The 15,536-nt window shown below is 38.9% G+C and overlaps 1 protein-coding gene across 1 annotated transcript in view; it reads left to right on the top strand.

Moving 5' to 3' along the window:
* Positions 1 to 15,536, top strand: part of ADCYAP1R1 (ADCYAP receptor type I) — a 133,437-nt gene that overhangs the window by 24,958 nt on the left and 92,943 nt on the right. The window contains exon 2 of the mRNA XM_008502214.2: positions 5,564 to 5,730. Coding sequence (XP_008500436.2) covers positions 5,680 to 5,730 — 51 coding nt within the window. The 5' untranslated portion in view covers positions 5,564 to 5,679. The remainder of the gene's footprint in view (positions 1 to 5,563; positions 5,731 to 15,536) is intronic.

Raw genomic sequence — 15,536 nt, 5'->3', positions numbered from 1 at the left:
AGAGCTGTCAGGTTATACAGAAATGATAAGGAGTGTACTTTGTAAAGACAAATTATAATACTCTTACAATTTCAAGGGAATTTCAATTTAATTGAAACCACTCAAAAGAAAAGAAAAAACCCCAAAACCCACTCCACCAAAATTGTAATCAGGGACAGCTGAAGTAAAACATGAACAGAAGTTATTAGGCTGTGTTAATAAAAGGAATTAAGATAGTACTGAAAGAAGAGGCCAGGACATAGACAGAAGTCAGTGCTCTGCCTCTCTGCTTTGCTTCCCAGTAGTTCTTTGGTGTCTTAAACTTTAGGATGGAATTTTCTTTCTTTGGCCTTGTGAGGCAAAGTAAGCAAAGGAAAAAAATAGACAAAAATAGACAATAAATAGACTCAAAGCAGAAACTCACTTTATCCAAAATTAGGCATCTAGCATTAGGGTATAAAAACTGACATATCTTTGAGCAGGGGAGTTGGATGAGGCAGCCTCCAGAGGTCCCTGCCAACCCCCAGGTCTGTGAATCCCCCTTGTAATTTATCCTTTTTACCTGCAAGACTGCATTGCTCTGATTTCTTCCTTACACAAGCTCTTTTAAAAGTCAATTAGATCGACAATCAGTATCCATATAGAAACATTTGAACATCTGGACACCCGTGCACACACAAGACCCACAGCATCTGCAATTTACCACTTCCTATTTTTGTCATCACACCTTTAGCTTCATTTTTAAAAAGAGTTCTAGTAAAATTCATTAGCTTTTTCATTGGTTGGGTTTTTTTGGGGGGGTTTTCCATGCTGTGTAAGGACAAAACCCAAACAAACAGTCAGCAAACCCCTGTGCCTCCAGATAGAAAAAGGACAATTACTGAGTACTGCTCACAGATCTGGTTATTCTTTAACACTGAAATCCCTTTGCAGGCAGCAAAGTAACCTATTCCAGTGTCTCTCCACCCTGATAACAAAGATTTTTTTTCCTAATGTCTAACCTAAATCTACCCTTTTCCAATTTCAAACCATTACCCCTTGTCCTACCCCTTTAGCACCCTGTAAAAAATCCCCCTCCCTCCCTTTCTTAAAGCTGCTTCAGGTACTGGAAATTGCTCAAAGGTGTTCCCACAGCCTTTTCTTCTCCAGTCTAAACAACCCCAATTTTCTCAGCCTATCTTCATAGGAAAGGTGTTCCAGCTCTCTGATTCTCTTTAATTATTACAATATTAATTAGTAGATTAAAGAAAGCATAAAGGCCACAATGTTGTTCTTATTTCCCTTAATAAATTTGCTCTTTACAGACTGCTTTCTATGGGACACTTTAGAGCTTTTACTGTTCAATTCAGTTGAATTTTTAAAAAAATTTATTGTTACCTTAAATATTTCATCATCAACTTCTTGACAACAAAACCAGTCTAATTCCATCTCTATTCTGTACAGTAGATCAAACTTTGCTATTTTGGGTTTCATATTGCTGACCCCTAAACTTCAGAAGGAGGTGTGGGTTATCCTGTCCTAATTTAGATATCCAAAATATAGATGTCAACATAAGAACTGTTAAGAATTCCTTTACACTCATGGGAGGGAAGCAGGAAGTTTAACGTAGACAGCTAAAAGAGGTGAGACAAATTGCTTGCTTCATGTGTCTACTTCTCTCTGTTGACTATAAAAAAAGAGACTTCACAATAAGCTCAGATGTGAGCATGCATCTGATAGGTTTCTAAAATTAGGTGACATGTCCTAGGTCACTGAAGGATTGCTTCCCCAACTCTGTTTAATTCTTGCAAATGAATGAGGGAGATTGATTTTCTTAATATAAATAATGAAACTGGCAGGCTGCTTTGGGAAGTTTTAGGAGGAAAATAATAAAATGCACTGGTTTTCACATCTTGTATTGAATATCTATAGGAGATGGGTAGAGTATCAGTTACACCATTACCTCCATATATATACACCAAAGACTTCAATCTAGCCAACTTTGTGCCATAACCAGCTATGGAGTTCTCTTCCCTGGGGAGAACTTGGAAGTGCCAAGGGAATTCTCTGTGAGCCAGACTGATAGGTGATGGATGGAGTATTCTCCTTGGCACCTTCTTTCTTTTGCACTCCATCGTCATCCACACGTTTATTCTGCATAAGGAAATATTCCTCAAGTTGCTGGGAAGTACTGGGATAACTTCATGGAGTGAGTGACTTTGCTGCAATGTGGAATATTCAGTCTGCAAAAGCTCAATTGATCCAACATCTTGTCAGAAGCTTTCAGATTTACCACACTTGTGTAGTAGCTCGGTCATGGAGCAGGAGAAGGATGTGGTGGCAATTAAAATTAATCGAGTAATAAACTCAAATTTGATCACCACTACTCTAAGCCATTGTGGGTCAGCTTTGAAATATATTTCTTTCCTTTCACACCACTGGCACACATCCCAGAGAACCAGAGCAAGAAGTCTAGCAGATCAGGTTATTCCTTTTGGGTAAGATCTCAACACTGCTTCATAATAGCCTTTTAAAGTCACTAAAAAAACACTTTTGTTCATCCTCCATAGGTATAACAATCCCCCCCATGACTTAGTATAGTGAGGTGGGATTCTTTTAAAAGCAGTGGGTTTTTTCCACCTCCCTGGGAGCGGGCACATCCTGCTTGGAAAGGACTCACTACCTGGTTTTGTCCATCACTGACATCACCCCCTGCACTTGATACTTCATAGAATCAAAGGTTTGTAGAATGTCAGGTTGGAAATTACCTCAAGGATCATCTGGTCCAACCCTTCCAGTATTTTTAAATATTGTACTTCTGTGCTTTTCACATTACAATTCTCCTCATTAACCTTTAGGCTTCTGTAATATAGTCCACATATGAGCTAAGCACTCCAGAGTCCAGACTGAGGATAAAAAATAGACACTTGCAGCAGAACATGTTAACAGGTCTTTTTTTGTTGGTTTTTCCCCTCCTGCCCCCTTTGTTTCAGCCTAGGTTGGAATAAACCCCAGTAGCCCATTCAATTTTAGTAACAATCAGCTGATTTTCAGATTCTCAGGCACCTCTGCAGCCCATCTGTTTCATCAGAGATAACTGAAGATTTTTTAGTAGTAAATGCATAGCTGGGAGGTACAAACCCCACCCTATTGGTTGTTCTGAATTCTCTAATTTTAATTACAGTAGCAGATGCAGATGAAACAATAACAAGCTATTAATTACTAATGAAAGTAAAGGATTCAGACACCAGTGACATCAGAAGACTGTGATAATTCAAGCTTCCTTTCCAAATCCTATATTCATATATTCTGTTCCCAATACAGAATGGAAATGGAACATGCTCTATAAACATGGCCTGTATTTTTTAAGTCTATTTTTTTAAAATAAAACATAGCTGCTAGTAGCTGTCTGGGAGATAACTAGCCTTTTATTGGCAATACATGGACTCTTCACCTATGTACATCATCCCTGCTAGGAGATGCTGAAAAAAAAATACAAGTTTTGTTGCAGGTCCAGGGCAGAAGTTCATGGAACTGGTAGCTGTTATTATCTAATAAACACTTGAGTCTCTGTGGACGATACAAAGGCCTCAGCCCAGTTTTCGATGGAGGTTTCCATGACTACCTTGAAGGCAAAACCGAAGTTGATTCTTCTACTTTCTCTGCAAAATGTGAAAGGAAGGCAATGAAATGGTTTGCTGGTGGTGTCATTGTCTCTTCAGAAGTTCCTTTGAAACTAAGATAAAAGAGAAAGCATCCACTCTACTTTTCAAACCTGGTGAATGCCAGGTTAAAATAAAACTGGGTCTTTAAGTACTGGAAAGAGTGTGTTCTAAAGGTTGTTACTTTCCCACAAGGTATCTGTCCATCTGTTTATCCAGGCAACTCCCACCCTTCCTTTGTATTTAAATGGTATTTCTGATGCATCTTAGTGGCAGAATCCAAGGGTAAAATTCAATCTCCACTCCACTCTTTGTCCTCTCTGCACTGGCCTGCACACAGAAGTGCAAATAATCAAGAAATAATTTCCAATCCAATGTCTGTTAATGCATCTGCCTGGTTTTCTGTTGCTTCTGTTAATGGAGTGACATTCTTTTTCCAGCTCCTCACTGCTGAATGTCACCAGGGATGTTTGCTGTTCTCCTCAGCTGAGATCTTATCAGTCCCCCATTATTTGATAAAGCAGCAGAAATACAGTTAGGTAATTAAATTCAGTACCAGAGAGCAGAGTGAGAGGGGCTGATTGAGTGAGGATGGTAGAAAGCAGATCAGCTTAGGGAGAATTTTGTGAATCATTCTCCATTTAGTCAGGATCTGGACAAAGAAGTAAAAAATTTAAAGTGAGCTTAATTTGCCTTCTTTATTTTTTTCACTGAAAGACTCTCTCTTTTCTAAATGCTGATGTCTTGGCAATATGTGGCAGTCAGTATAAAAACTGAGTGTTCCTTGATCATGAAGTTCTTTTATATTTCCTTTGTCATATCTTTATTAGCTTTTTGTCTTTAGCCTGTTTTCTTTTCAGTCTTTTCTCCTTTTATTTTCTCCCGTTTCCTCTGATGTGATTTTCCAAAATACCTTTGCTTCATTTTTTTTTTATTATTTGTATATCCCAAATCCCTGATTTTTTATCATCTGTGTTCCCTTTCTCTTGATGCCCTGACCACCTGTCTAACCCCTTAGCAGAGACCAAGCTGTGCCTGAAGCTGTTGTCCATAGAAGTCAATCTTTTCTTATGCCATGGATGAGCCTGCAGCCTGACAGTACAGATCATCCCTTTGCACCTCAAAAAGCAACCAGATTATTAACAACTCCACTCATGGATTTTCTTTTTCTGTACAAGGAATGTCTGGGAGGAAATCATTCTGTCATACAGTCTCCTAAGAAGACCCCAAAGAGTTGTGCTTTTGAGACACTACTTAAAGTCATGGAGGTCAAATCCTGAAAGCAAATGAAGCAGACAGGTCCTTTTTCTGGTTAAAAATAATCCATCCTACCTTTTCCTTTGGGTGCAATTTAGGTTTTTGCAGCTACAGAACCTGTTCCAGTAGTTTCCATGATACAAGTTACTGATCAAGCAGACACGTCCTTCAGCTTTAAATTAAGTATCCCAGAACATCCATAATAGCAGCAAACCAGGCAAGTTTGATTGATCTCTAATATGTACAATTCACCCTTTGTAGTGTAAAAAGGCAACCAGGTGCCCCTAATTGCCAGGGAGTGAGCATGAGCTTGTGTTAAGCCCACCTGTGCCCAATTAGGGTGGGCTCCCACTGCGCATGAGCAGGACCAGGGGGCCAATAAAAGGTGAGGCCTGAGACACAGGTAGGGCTCACTCCTGAGCTAGCCAGTAGAGAGATCAGTCACTCTCAGAGCAACAGCACCCATCCAGCCTAGTCAACCCTGTGGGCTATAGGCTGGGAGCACTGTTTGTGAGTCTCTGCTGGAACACCTGGTTGGACCTTGAAGTGCCGTACCCTAAAAGAGGTTTGTCTTGCTACAACCCTTCAAATGTTTGGTTCTCTGTTTACTTCACCTTTCCTTTTCTCTTAATTTTACTCTATATTTATGTAATTTATATAAATATAATTTTCCTCTTTCACTGCAGAGATCTGAGCCTTGATGTAAAGACCTTAGAGAAAGTTCTGCAGAGAGTGGGTGCTTCAGCCCTCAGAATAGTGGTTACAAGAAAAACTTGACTACAGTTCCAAATCAAGAGTTAAGATGGCCATCAGTTGGAAGATCTGCTTCTTCACTCTCACATTTCTTCCCATGGTAAGAAAAGGTGTTTTTATTTACATTGTACTGATACTCTGTTATTTTCTGTGTAGCCCCATGGGTTAAGTCTTTTCCAACCTCCTTTGCTGACATAATGGAACTATGGTCACTGCTCATCCTCTAGATGGACAAGTCAGTTCCTTGAGGGGTTTTGTTCACTGATGTATTCAAGATGAAAAATAAAATAAAAGAAATAATTTTAAAAAAGCAAAGCAAAACAAAAATCTCAAAACCATAGCAGGGTTTCTGTTTCAAATTAATTGGCTGAAGATTATTTTTTCCAGGCAGAGGGGATAAAATTATAGATTTCCATCAGCTCTGCTTGATGAAATTTAAGCCTTGAGATATTTCAACGAGTGCTTTTGGGTGCCTCTATTTTCAGAGGGCCAATACTACAGGAGAGCCTCTAAAGATACAGGCACTCAGACTCTTTCATCACTTTTCTGAAGATCCTCAGCTTGATAAAGATTACAGGGATTTATTTTCACCAGAACTCTTTAGTTACTAAGTATCATGAATTGCTCAGTATTAACACATCTGGGGATTGGAATTCCTGCCTGTTCTTCCCCTGCACATTGTGGCTGTATCTGGCCTCAGATGCCAGCCATAAAACCACTTAATAAATCATGACTTTCACTGTGAGGAACAGGATGAAACTCCTAGAATAAACTCATCTTGCATTTCAAGCCAGTTCTTTGCTAGAGCACTGATAACAACTGTGCTTTTCATCACTTCAAAAGGATTGCACTGAGGGATACTGTGATAAACAGCATGAGTATTTAAATCTTCTATCTCGTGCTCATTTATAGCCTTCTATACCTTCCAAATGCTTTACAACTGCTTAATATTTAGATATTCTCGTGTTGTTGCACTTTAATACCCAGGAATTTTAAATCATTCTTGACACGTCTTTTAGTTTTATGCTTAAATAAAAACTATTTAATATTTTATTGATGTAACCAGATTACCTTTAATCAATTTTTGCAGAGTTTCTTGCTCATGTGTATGAACTGTGTGACCTCTCTTTTTACAATGCATAGTGGCCAGCACACAGGGCTTGTCTTTATTGAAGATTATTATTACTAAATATAATTTCTTCCCTCTTAGGTTTTATTTAGGGACAACTTTAATTAACTGAACTTACAAAATGTAGCATTATTCATCTCAGTTGTGTAGGATAGAGTTGAAACTTGTAGTATTCTTCTATTTGTCCAAATCATATAGTCCCTTCATACAATTATTTGGTCTTGGAATTTCTTTCTAGTGCATGATTATTGCCTAGCTCTCCAAGTAGAAACAATTACTTATTAACAAAGTGAGTATGCTTAATTTTTATAACATATCTCTGAAATAGTTAAACTAGACTTCCTTGAGAAACCTGTTTTATAAGGGTGTGGTAGTATTAGATTTCTGTCTTCTTGACTATAAGAGGAGGTTAGCTCTAAATCAGATGCTAGTTTTTCTGGACATACATTAGATTAGAGAAATACACATTTTTGCTTCTTCTTTGAGACCCAGAAATGACAACTGCCATGTCTCAGTCTCTTAGGAGCTCCAATCTTTCAGAGAAGCCCAGAACAGCTCAATGCTTCCTCATCTGGTGAGATGCATCCTACCCCAGGTGAAACTGGAAAGCAGATGGGTAGAGTTGTTGAATTCTTGGGTATGAAAGCAAGCTTTTTAGACTGGAACAAAATTAATTACATTTTCATATTAATTTCCACATTAATGCAAAAAAGGCATATTTGGAATGGCCAGTGATCTTTAATGTTTCAAGATTTGTGGTGATCAGCTCGAGACAGCCTAAAGGTTTCTTATTGAGAGGTGAACAATTTTTAATTAAGGGAAAGAAATGGGAGTGAACAACTCTTGAGCTTTTAAGTGGATGACCTTCCTGGCAAAAGTAGAAGGACAGCAAGTTTCTAATTCCTAGCATTTCAGGACATAACTGTGATCATTGGGCTGGATAATTAGTGATCAGTTCCAGCTCCTGGAAAGAACAGCTCTGTAATGAAATACTGGGAAGCAAACTAGAGCTAATAAGAACAACTATGCTTTTAGATTTCCTGTTTCTAAAGTGTTTATGAGCTTCTTTACAAGTTCAAGGTTTTATTGGAGTTTCTTGCGGTAATTCATGTATTAAATCAACAGTTTTGCACACATGGACTACTCCTTATGCACACACAATGCATAAGGAAAGGGAAAAGGGGAAAGAAAAGGGGAAAGGGGAAAGGAAAAGGAGCACTGTGATTGGCCCATTTGGGTCACCTGACCCACCTTCTCCTCCTCATAGGCACCTCCCTACTGTTGCTATTCCCACAGTCATGGCCAGGCAAGGGCTCTGGGTTCCTAGAAGGTCTGAGGTCAGTATGGTTTAGGCAGTTTTTGTCCTGATCACCTCAAATTAGGACATCCACCTTCTTATTAATCACTGGGAACCAAAGGCAGGATCTAGAAGCATGATTACATGCTAAGCCTTTTGGAAAAGTTCTTGAGCTTTATATTTTTTTACCCATTTTAAATGCTTTTCTGGTTTTAAATGCTGCTATTTCAGCTGGTTTAAATCTATTTTTTGCTAGCTAGCCTGCTTTTTTTAGTCACTCTCATTCTTTTCTTTGTTTCATCTCAACAGCTCTGCTTTCCATTTGCACATCAGCTTTCTTCATCATTTCTATTTTTTGCTCCCAAATGCACTTTCACTGCTATTTTGATTGATTTCTCCTTCCACTTATCTATGATAGTGGTGGGCTTGGTTTTTATTGGAAATATTAGCAAAAGTCATCATAAAATTATTGAGGAGATAGGATCCTAAACCATCATCCCTTCGTCTGGTTCCAAATGTACTTGAGAAAGAATGAAATTCATGACTCACAAAGTTGGCTTGGTGTATGAACTGAATTGTAAATGCAACTGCAATGCAGGTGTTCTAACTGGCTGTAATAATTCAATCAGCTGCATTTTTTTTCAGCCAATACTTGGAATTTCCTGGAGTTGCAGTTTTACTATTGCTATGCTTGAATGTTTCAGCTGATAAGGTGTTATTCATGGGGTATCGTTAGCTGGCAAACATATGTTCCCTGACTGCCTTAAAAAAAAGAGAGGTGAAAAAAAGTGCAGGTGATGCTTCTGGTAAAGGAACATTGAAGTCTGATCAATGTAACATAGAATCATAGAATTGGTTGGAAGGGACCTCAGAGATCATCAAGTCCAACCCTTGAACCACCGTTGCGGTTGCTAGACCATGGCACTGAGTGCCACATCCAGTCTCTTTTGAAATATCTCCAGACACGGAGAATCCACTACTTCCCTGGGCAGCCCATTCCAATGGTTGATCACCCTCTCCAGAAAGAAATTCTTTCTAATGTCCAACCTAAACCTCCCCTGGCACAACATGAGACCGTGTCCTCTTGTCTTGTTGAAAGTCGTTTGGCAAAAGAGCCCAACCCCCCCCTGGCTCCAACCTCCTTTCAGGGAGTTGTAGAGAGTGATGAGGTCTCCCCTGAGCTGCCTCTTCTTTAGGCTGAACAACCCCAGCTCCCTCAGCCTCTCCTTTTAGGGTCTGTGCTCAAAGGGTATGAGGGTCAGATGGACAAATACAGATTTGGAGGCAGAGACAGGGAATGAAACTTCAATTTGGTTATGTTGGAGCAATTCATTAAGAGATGAGGCAGAAACTCAGCCTCTCTTCTCAGATCCTGTTTACTGGATGGGGTAACATTTCTTAGTCTTTTAAGGCTGTGTACAGAAAGCTCTCTGTACCCTCCATTATTCATCTCTGGTTGTCAATTCCACTGCCAGGCTACATTCAAATAGGATCATCTGTAGCTCAGTCATCTGTCATTTTTAAAGATGAGAGAGAGTGGATTCAGACACATAATCTCACCAGTTTCTCTCCAGCCTTGCTCTGGTTTTTTTAGCATCCATTCGTTGCTGCAGCCCAAACGTGAAGTTCTTCAGGCACAAACATAGATGGCTTTGGTCTCTGCTATTCAAACAACCTATTTTTCCATGCAGGACTTAACGAGGATGTTTTTAATGAGTTGATCTGCTCTATGATTTGTAACATCTCATAACCCTATTAGAGAAGTCAAGCTCTCTGTAGGATTGCTGCCATCTCTAAAGTAACACAGAGTTATGTGGGACATCCCTCATGGAAATGCAAATGCATGATACTCATGAAATGCAAATACAAATATGTACAAATATAGCTGGGAAAATGCTGGGAGTGTTCTCCAGAGGAGAAAAAACTCTGCTAGCCAAGATCTTGCTGCTAGAGCTTCCTTTTAATATGGAGATGGTGCTGTGGGCAATCAGCATAATGTAACAACCTCTTAAAAGCCTGTGCCTTGCTTAAAAAAAAAGAAAAAGTCTTAGGATGAGTGATATTGGGTAAGGTAATTCCATAGAGTAGGTTCAGAATTTCTGGTAAGGTGCATCATGAAAAGCATCTGAGAAAATGAGTGCTGCAAAGCCACCCCTGTGCCCTTGGTGCCAACCAACTTCAAGCACCTTTCAGAGGCACAAAGATTAGGATGAGCCTCAGGCTGTGAGTTGGGTGGGACAAGTACTTATGGTGACAGGGTGATAGATATCTCAGGATGATACCTCTACCTGAGATATCTATGAGTCCCTGGGGTTTTCTGAGAAAGCCTTGCATGAGGACAAACCTGTCTGAGCTGCTTGAAGCTGGTGAGAGACCTTGATGTTGTGCTGGTGCTCTGTTAAGTACATTGAATCATGCTGGGCACATCAGGTGTCATGATTATTGCAGAAGCAGAAGAAGGAGCCTTTAACCATGTGTTTTTAAGCTGCTTTGCACAACACGTGAATGACAACCAAAAAACAATAAATAAATCTAGAAGTGTGCAGATTGTACCAGCAACTTTTCTTATTTATGCAGCTGGGGTATCGAGGTCTTAGGAATTTGTGGCAGCAAGTTACAAAGCTGAAAATTGTTGCCCTACATGAATATGTTCACTTTTTTGCTCTCTGGTAGTTGTAATAATTTCTGTGACAGGCAAATAATGTGATGACAACATTGATTTAAAGATGGCATGATGATTCTTTTCCCACCTGGTTTTGTATTCGTGAACTTTGAGGAGCATTGAGTGAGGAGTCAAAAAAAAAAAAATTGGGAAATAAAAAAAAATCTTGGAAAAGGAAAAAGCCATGAAACCTCTTTCTCCTTTTTTTTTTTTTTTAGCAGAATGTTACATTTTATGAATGTGGAGTGGGTGGTGAACAGATGACTTTAAGTCACTGTTATCAATTGATTGTCTTGCTTTGTCAACATCTTGGAACTCATTTTCATAAGGGGGTTTGTATGGTTATCAAAAATGCTGTTTACTACCTCTCCTGGAATGCATTTTTAAAATTGAATACTGAATATGTGCTCTTGTATGGGTGAGTGCAGATGCCAATGTGTAATTGTGTTTGTCATAAACAACAATTTAAAAAGCAAAACGTTAAATACTTCAGAATCTTTTAAAAAATGGGACAAGATCCATTTTTGGAGAGAAGAGAAAAAATCATTTCCCCACATAATTAAATTTTATCATTCAAAAACGTTTGTATAATACTTTGATAGAATTAATTTTTTCTAGTAAAGCTTAAAGAACTTAATTTCAACCATTTCCCCCCCTTTTCTGTAGAAATAAAATTTCTAAGTATGTTTTCTTCAAACAAGACATGATATGGAAGAGGAACACTTAAGAACTCTTCTCCCCATTTCTAAAAAGGAACAAAAAATACCTTATTTTATTATTTTTTTCCTATCAATGTGGCTTTGATTCGAAGCTCAACCAGTATGTTTTTTCCTGAGGGAAAATGGCCTCAGTTAGTGTCTTTCAGACAGATTTCATTTGTGTCAGCTGGTGGGTTTAATATTTTCCCAACCTTTGTGCATGCTCAGGGGTTTTGCTCACTCTTCCCCTCTCCTTTATCCATATGTATATATATAAATATATATAGATAGATATATGTACACGTTCTGCTGAGGACTGCAAAATGACCAAATCTTTCACTGTTCCTGGCCTGCCCATTAACACATTTATGCAATGTCATTTTCTCTCAAACATTGCTCAGTAGGCTTTTTGTGGACTGTAAAATTCCTATTAATTCTCTACGAGCCTTAGACAGAAAAAGAAGACACTTTAGCTCCTGTGTACCCTCTTAAAAAGCTTTTGGTCCCATATTCTCCCTCTGACTTAACCAGACTGTTAATTTAGGCTAAATCCAGGCTGGTGAGTTGGTTGGTTGAAGGATTCTAAAACAGTTTGTCAATAATTTCAGCTACTGATATTTGAAGATTTGGGAAGAGATATTATTTTTTCATTTATTTTTAATTATTCTTACCTAATGGCTGCAACTGAGCATGTTTATGTATTTGGCATGAAACATGTTCAGACCTTTAGTTTGCCTTTCTTGCTTGATAAGGGCCTTCCAGACAACTTATAATGCAAAATAAATATTGGATAAGATTAGAGAGATGATGAAGCTCAAGGGTATAAATTTATGTTTACTTCCTCACAAATATTAAAATATTCTTGCTGCCCTCTGGCTAAAATGGTTGTAGTTATATACATACCTCTGTTAGGCAGTCTAATGATAATTTGCTCCATTACTTAAAAATACACACAATGTATGACATTTTTTTACTGCAATGGAAGCTGAATTCTTGGGCAATTACAGGCTGAGCAAGTCCATTTTAGGACCTCTTCCAGCCATGCAAACGTACAGAATTGAAACCTTTTTGGCCACCATGTGCTGCCCAGTATGTCTGAACCAAGACAGAAATACAGGATGAAACTGCTTCTATTTTTAAATAAATGTTGAAACTGACAGCCTATTTTCAATCTAAAAGCTTAAACATCCAAGGTGATGAAGTCACAGTTCATCCTGTAACTGGCTGTAGCTGTAGACCTTCCCTTGCACACTCCATCTGCAGAGAAGCTGTGGAAGAGTCAGGAATTTCATACAGGAAGGCAGCATCAAGATGCTGAAGGGCCTTTGGTACCTAAGGAAAGTAATGAGAACACATCTGCATATTTCTATTTGTTTTCCTATTACTTCAGATCATCTCTTTACCCCCCAGTCCTGAGTGCTTTAGATACTTTCAACTATCTTTTCAGGCATTGGAAAGGGGTGCCCAGGGAGGGGGTGGATTCTCCATCCCTGGAGGTTTTTAAGAAGAGACTGGATGTGGCACTGAGTGCCATGGGCTGGGAACCATGGGGGGAGTGGATCAAGGGTTGGACTTTGTGATCCCAGAGTTCCTTTCCAACCTGGATGATTCTGTAACTCAATTTGACAGAATGATCCCATTCTCAAACAAATTAATTTTCTACTAGTTTCATAAGCAAAGGCACAGATTTTGTTTATTCCCTCAGAAAAAGGGAACTCCAAGAAATCCCAATCCCAAACCAACAGAGAATCCAAACAGGAGGTCATCTAGGAGACATAATCCATGCCATCAATGGCTAAAGTTTTGTGCTACTGCTTGCAGAACTTCTAGGTTTTTTTATAATTGTTTTATTTAATCTCACAACTGGTTCAGGTATCTGCCAATTCAAGATCACTGGCAATTAGAGGAGCAGCCTAAGAAATGAGAGCTTGAAGATCAAATGTGCTTTTTGCTCCAGATTGGTGAAGTTGAAGGAGGAGGTTTCTTTTCCCAAGGAGCAAGAGCTTGGGACAAGAGGAGATGGTCTCAAGTTGCCCCAGGGGAGGTTTAGATTGGATATTAGGAACAATTTTTTCACTGAAGAGGTTGTAAAGCATTGGAACAGGCTGCCCAGGGCAGTGGGGGAGTCCCCATCCCTGGAGGGAATTCAAAACCATGGAGATGTAGTGCTGAGGGCCATGGGTTAATGGTGGCCCTGGCAGTGCTGGGTTAATGGCTGGAAATGATGCTCTTAAAGGTCTTTTCCAATGAAAATAATTCTGTGACTCTATGATTCTTGTTCTTCACTGTCAAACAAGGCTAGCTGCACTGCCCTGTCTTTCTAAAAGGTGTGGGAAAGCTAAATTCACCTGATGTCAGCATGCTCAAGTGTTAGAGAGAGGATGCCAAAGGCAGATGTACAAGTTCTGAGGGGTTTGGTTCATCTCAGTTCAGCACATATGGACAAGCACATGCTGGTGAGCTTCCTGGAGATCTGTCCATAATTTGGTATCTAACTTCTCCCCACCCATAAAATCTATGCCTGTACTGATAGGACCCCTGGGTGCTCTGGAAAAGCAAACGAGGGGATGGCCAGGGCATGGCACAGTGCATCCTGATTTCCTAACATGAAGTCTTAGGTAAATCTTCAGCTGAGGAATGTCTTCATGTTTCCATTGACTGGCTTACTCCTTCTCCATAGGAGCTTATTTGTTGTATTAAACCAACTCTTTACTAAATGATTTTTAATCCTTTAGGGATTTCTCTGTCAATTAAGGGAGTAGAGGGGGACAAAAATTTATAAGGTTAATTTTTGCTTTAGTTTTCACACTGTAGCCTATTGGTAACAACACTAATTCTGCAGATATTGAAGTACAGGATTCAAAGATGGAAATTCAGCTTATTTTCCCTTGTTTATGTCCATGGATTTTTCCTATATTTCTGTTAATGAATTCCAAAAGGACACCTTGTGGATGAACATTAATATTTAAGGGGCAGGTCATCTTGTACTGAGGTCAGCTCCCACTCCATGGCACTGCTAATAAAGGGAGACTTTGGATGTTGAGCAATGGGAAGTGGCAATTTTCCAGCTGTGTTCTTGGCTCTGGGAACAAAGCAAGAACCAACCAACTGCAGAAGTTGGCAGAAACCATTGTGAAATAACATCTTCAAAATTACAGGAGAATGAAATCCTAAGTTTAATGTAAAGTAACAATAAAATAAAAGGAAAGTGACAGGATTGTGTAGGAATAATATTGGTCTGTTTTATATGTGTGTATATATATATAACAGATTATGTTTCAGAACTAATTTCTTGCATTTTGGGGCAGAGGTTTTTATTCAGTTTAGTTTTTTCATAAGCAAAAATGTGAATATATTTGGCAGTGATCTTGAGGATCAAATAAATGACACTTACATATAGTGAAGTCACCCAGAATAACTCTCAAGAGACAATATAAAATAGGTTCCACCAATTTTGCTTTCAAGTCTGTTTACCTTAAGTATGACAGCAATTTGCTCTCATGGCAGAGGAATCTTTTCTCTCTTTCTCTAGTGAATATTGAACTTACAGTATTTACCTATGTTAATATTTTCTTCTGATAGCAGGAAAACTGAAGCAAACCAAAATAGCTGTCCCCATTTCTGACCCTACCTTTCTCCACAGAAAAAGAAACCCTCTTTCTATAATTTCAGTCTGAATCAAAGCATTACAGCAATTTTAAATTACCATTTCAAGGGCTTCAGAGCTATACCTCTTTTTTCTTCTTTAAGTCATACTGCAATTCAAAAAATAAGTGGAGTGAGGGAAATCCAGACCATTTACCTTAAAGCAAATGTTTTGCACGTGGTTATTCCATTGCACGTACCTGGCTGTCAAATGGAAAATAAGGGTCTGAACTCCCTGAGAGGTAAAAATACTACTCATGGTGGGATGGAATTTTCTTTCTGTAGCTGAAAATACATCATTAGAAGAGAAATTAGCTTTTTTTGGAAGGAGAGGATGTGAGTAAGGAGCTGAAAATGAAGTCGCTAAGTTTAACAGCTGAGAAATTCTGGCCACCTGAGGTCTCGGGCAGGCATTTATGCAGGGAAATTAATCTGAACCTGAGCAAAAACCTTTTCTGAGGCTTTTAGCTGGCTA

This window comes from Calypte anna, chromosome 2 (genome assembly GCF_003957555.1).
Source record: "Calypte anna isolate BGI_N300 chromosome 2, bCalAnn1_v1.p, whole genome shotgun sequence".
Classification (NCBI taxonomy): domain Eukaryota; kingdom Metazoa; phylum Chordata; class Aves; order Apodiformes; family Trochilidae; genus Calypte; species Calypte anna.
The sequence above is the reverse complement of the archived record's forward strand: the minus strand, read 5'-3'. Positions and strand labels throughout refer to the sequence as shown.